Raw genomic sequence first — 4,539 nt, 5'->3', positions numbered from 1 at the left:
TTCTTGGTGCAATCCCTAGTGGTCTTTGTGCACAGTCTTGTTGTAGTTAAGCCTTGATTGTTGTAGTTAATACTAGGGGGATTTGACCTCCAGGCCAACTGGCTGTGAGAATCAGCTGTCTGGCCTGTAGAGTTTCTGATGAGAAATCAGCTGACAGCCTTATCCGAGCTCCTTTGTAAGTAACAAATTGATTTTCTCTTACTGCCTTTAAAATTCTTTGTCTTTAATTTTTGGCATTTTAATTATGATGTGTCTGGGTGAGAACTTGTTTGGGTTCTTCCTGCTTGGTACCCTCTATGCCTCCTGGACTTGCAAGACTGTTTCCTTCACTTGGTTAGGGAAGTTTTCTCCCATTATTTCTTCAAACATGTTCCCGATCTCCTGCTTACTTTCTTCTCCTCTGGCACTCCTATAATGTGAATATTGTTACATTTCATGGTGTCTCAGAGCTCCCTTAAGCTGTCCTCCTATTTTTTAATTGTTGTTTTTTCTTATTTTTGGTCCTTTACTTTTTGGTTCTTTTCTTTGTTTGTTTTGTTTGTGTGTTGTTTTTTTTTTTGATTGAGTGATTTTTTCCTATCTGTCTTTTAATTCACTGATCCAATTCTTGGCTTCTGCTAATCTGCTGTATATTCCTTACAATGTGTTATTAGTGCTATGTCATTCTTTATCTCTTTCTGGTATTTTTTCATAGTTACTAAATCTTTTCTCATGCTGTTGAGCTTCTTTGCCATCATTATGCTGAACTCCATATCAGATAAATTTCTTATCTCCATTTTGTTTACCTCTTCTTGAGAATTCTCTTGTTCTTTTATTTGAGGTTTTTGTTTGTTTTTTTGTTTTTTGTCTCCCCATTTTACTACCTATTTGGGTTTGTGTCATGTATTAGGTTGATCTGCTATGATTCCCAATCTCTAGTGCAGACACTGTTTCTGAGTGGCCCTTAGTATCCTGTTTGGGCTATCAAAAATCTATAGCTTATGGCTCCCTCTGCTGGGGCTGGGTACCTTTGGAAATAACCAAGATATGCACCAGGGTCTGCTTTTCCTAGCCCCAGGCCCAGAAGGAAATCAGGCAAACACTCAAAGCCTCCAGAGATCTGCCTCTGCCTTCAGTCCAATTTACAGTTTGATTAGCCTCAGGCTATGGACCACAGTTCTTCCAATAGGAGTAATTGCCTTCTCTTCAGGCAAAAACCACCTTGATAGCAAAGTTCCTCCCACAGTGTGATGGAATGACTCAGCACAGAAAAGCAGGGTGGTTGCCCTTTGAGCTCCAATCCCAAAGCCCCCAACCCTGTACTCCCCTTATATAGCTCCAGTCTTCTCTGCCCTCCCTCTGCCAGAGCCCAAGGTGAGTGGCTGCACACAATTTTTTTTTTGGGGGGGGGGGGGGCTTTAAGAGAGTGCCTGCATTTCCAGCCATCTCTCACTGGTGGACAGTAACCCTACTGCTTTTCACAGCCAGACATTCAGTGGGCACTTTTATCAGTTTTGATTATCAGGGTTATCATGCCCAGCTTCAGGTTTAGAACCCAGGGTTCTCAGTAGGAACCCCCCACAGTTGAGATATCCCTCCAGGCCTTCAGCTGCTGTCTGTGGGAGCTCGGCCAGCCTTTTTGTGCCTCCGCAGTTCCTACTAGTCTCTATGGGGTCTCCACTTTCCATCCTTGATTATCATGGTTCTCTCCAGCTAGTCTTCAATTGGTTTTTCAGGGTGGTTTTTTGGTATTTTAGTTGTACTTCCAGTTTATTCCTGGGAGACTGTCAGTGTAGCTTTCACTTACTCTGCCACCGTTTTTAATCTCCTTTGTTGGTTCTTATTTTAGTTCTATTCTATGGTTAGCCAGAGTAGTATAAATTTTTTATTCCCTGTTACACTGGCAAATCAGACTAGACACTAGAAGACTCACTAACGGCTCTTTACCTAAACTTCTCATCATTTTTCTATAGCCTAGATGTAGTTTTCATTTGTCAATTCTTTGCAATTAAATAACTTATACTAGAAGCATAGCCATGCAAATTCAGAGACTCCTACAGGTCTTGCTCTGAATGAGTAAAACAAACAAAAAAAAAAATGAAAAAATGATAACTTGTTTCAGGCTTTTTGTTGTTGTTGTTCCTTATGTGCCACTAAAAGGTAAGACAGGTCCAGGGAAACCTTTCCTTCATTCATTACACAAGTTCAGATACAGAGAAAATAGCAAATGCAAATGCCTTGAGGCAGGCAAACCCTTGACATGTGGCTTGGGTGGCGTGAGTAGTAGGCCACATGATCAGAGGTGTGGGAAGCCAGCTGATGTAACCCAGGCCACAGTAAGGACTTTGGTATTGATTCTGAGTAAAGTGAGGAACCACGGAAGGTAATGAGCAAAGGAGTGACATGCTTTCTCATTTACCTTTCAAGGGACTTTCAATGTTGAGTGCCTCACAACTGATCACTACACCGGTGGCATGAAGCAAAAATATACTGTGAGCCAACGCAGGCAACGGTCTGAGAATCCAAACCTATACCTGGGAGAGCGGACCTACTTCATTGCTGCAGTGGAGGTGGAATGGGATTACTCTCCAAGCAGGGAATGGGAAAAGGAGCTGCATCGTTTACAAGAGCAAAGGTAATTCTCTAGGCAGATTCCCAATTTTTTAGTTTCTCTTTCAAGAAGACAGAATTATGTTAAATTGCAGTAAAATAAAGTTGTGTTAAATAAGAATAACAACAAAATGCTTCCTAGGCATCCTTCTCATTAATTTCAGTTTCTCTCAATTTTCTCACAGGCAATTTTCCATTTGTAGTTATTCATGTTTCTTTTCTATTGGACTGTCTTCTTACATTCATGTGCCCTTATCTTGTCACTGATTTTCAAACTTATACCACAATTAATGTCTCAGTTCAGAGCTAAAGTATTATTTTCTCTATCAACTATTTGCTATTTATGTTATCTTTTCTCCAAAGATTTTGTTACTAGTCTATTAACCAGTTATTTCACATTTTTAAAGCTATTACTGGTATGTATGAAAGAAAACTTTAAATTGAGGGCAGTATTACAGATATGGTCTCTGCCCTCCAAGAAGTTACAGGAAAATATGGTTCAAAACCACCAATAACAAGTAAATCATGGCTCCCTCTGCTGGGGCTGGGTACCTTTTGAAAGAAATCATGGGACTGAAAAAATAAGTTCAGTTTGAATAGATGTTAGCTAAGGGTGGTATTTGGAGCTGCAGAACCATTCCATTTAGAGCAGCTTCAACCACACTGTGGTTATTCCTTTTGTACTATCCCCTCTATTTTCTCCCACATAATGCACCAGCCCTTTGTGGTATGACTGGACAGATGGGAGTGGGCATGTATTCAGATCTGGTTCATAACATGTATCTGGACAGTGGTTACCTGGGCACTTTGACTGCGATGGTGATTATGATTTGTGATGTAAAGGAGTAAAAGTTTATTTCAGTGATTGGGGTAAAACAGTCAAAAGGCCACAGGAGCCATTAGGAGTCAACAAAAACTTTAGGTAAAGGAAATATCTAGAAAAACATGGCTACTTCAGTTCCTATAGACTAGAAACATTGTAGTATCCAGGGCGACATGTCGGTGGTGAAATCTGGACCCATACAGTTTTAGAGCAATAAATAAACCTTGGATATGGCCTCCTCTAATACCTCATTTCAGAGGAGAAGAAACCAAGACTCCAATGAGAAATGACTAGCTGGGGGTCATTTTAGTGGCAGAATCCAGGCTCCACTCTGCCTAGGTACACTTCCTACCACCCATGTCTATTTTTAAAGTCTTGCGGGAATGGGAGAGTGGTATTGAAAACTAGCACAATTACTTAAGTAAAAATTGTATGTTTGTTCAAAACTTAAAACTCAACTTCCACTTTCACTAAAACAAATACTAACTTAGTTCTGTGTGTGTTTTTTTAAGTGTTTCGAATAACGCATTTTTAGATAAGGAAGAATTTTACATAGGCTCAAAATACAAGAAAGTTGTGTATCGGCAATACACTGATGGCACATTCCAAGTTCCAGTGGAGAGAAAAGCTGAAGAAGAACATCTGGGCATTCTAGGTACTCTAACAGCTACAGTTCATCAGGTGTGGGCAAGTGATGTGCTGCCGCATGTGGTGATGGTCCATGTCTAGGAGTTTCATTTTCTTGGTTCATGTATCAGTTATTTAAATAAAAATAGGAGAGTTCCAGTTGCTATATGAGAGGCTGCCAAATTAATGAATCTCTTAATAAAGCCAATTAGATCTTTAAAAAATAAAATGTCACTCAATAAAAATGAGAAGCCTATAAATATGGCATAATAAAATATTGTGTCAAAAGCAATATATTATCCCATATACTAATGAAATTGTATATATTTGGTGTTTATTAAACTGATGCTTATAGTTTGGGTGAAATTCCTAGAACTTACTTTCTAATGAAATTCTTAATCAAATTCTCCATTATTCTCCCATCCCTCAAAAAAAACACAAAAAATCATAGCTATTTACTTTTAAAATTAAGATGTAAATGATTAACTCCAAAGGGGAGA

The 4,539-nt window shown here is 39.2% G+C and overlaps 1 protein-coding gene across 7 annotated transcripts in view; it reads left to right on the top strand.

Moving 5' to 3' along the window:
• Positions 1-4,539, top strand: part of CP (ceruloplasmin (ferroxidase)) — a 99,588-nt gene that overhangs the window by 59,729 nt on the left and 35,320 nt on the right. For all 7 annotated transcript variants that reach the window (XM_006772578.2, XM_006772575.2, XM_015569705.1 and 4 more), the window contains 2 exons: positions 2,407-2,614; positions 3,925-4,067. In XM_006772578.2, coding sequence (XP_006772641.1) covers positions 2,407-2,614; positions 3,925-4,067 — 351 coding nt within the window. The remainder of the gene's footprint in view (positions 1-2,406; positions 2,615-3,924; positions 4,068-4,539) is intronic.

The sequence above is a fragment of the Myotis davidii genome, unplaced genomic scaffold, assembly GCF_000327345.1.
Source record: "Myotis davidii unplaced genomic scaffold, ASM32734v1 scaffold766, whole genome shotgun sequence".
Taxonomy (NCBI): Eukaryota; Metazoa; Chordata; class Mammalia; order Chiroptera; family Vespertilionidae; genus Myotis; species Myotis davidii.
Note: the sequence above shows the minus strand (reverse complement) of the source record. Positions and strands in the feature narration are given on the sequence as shown.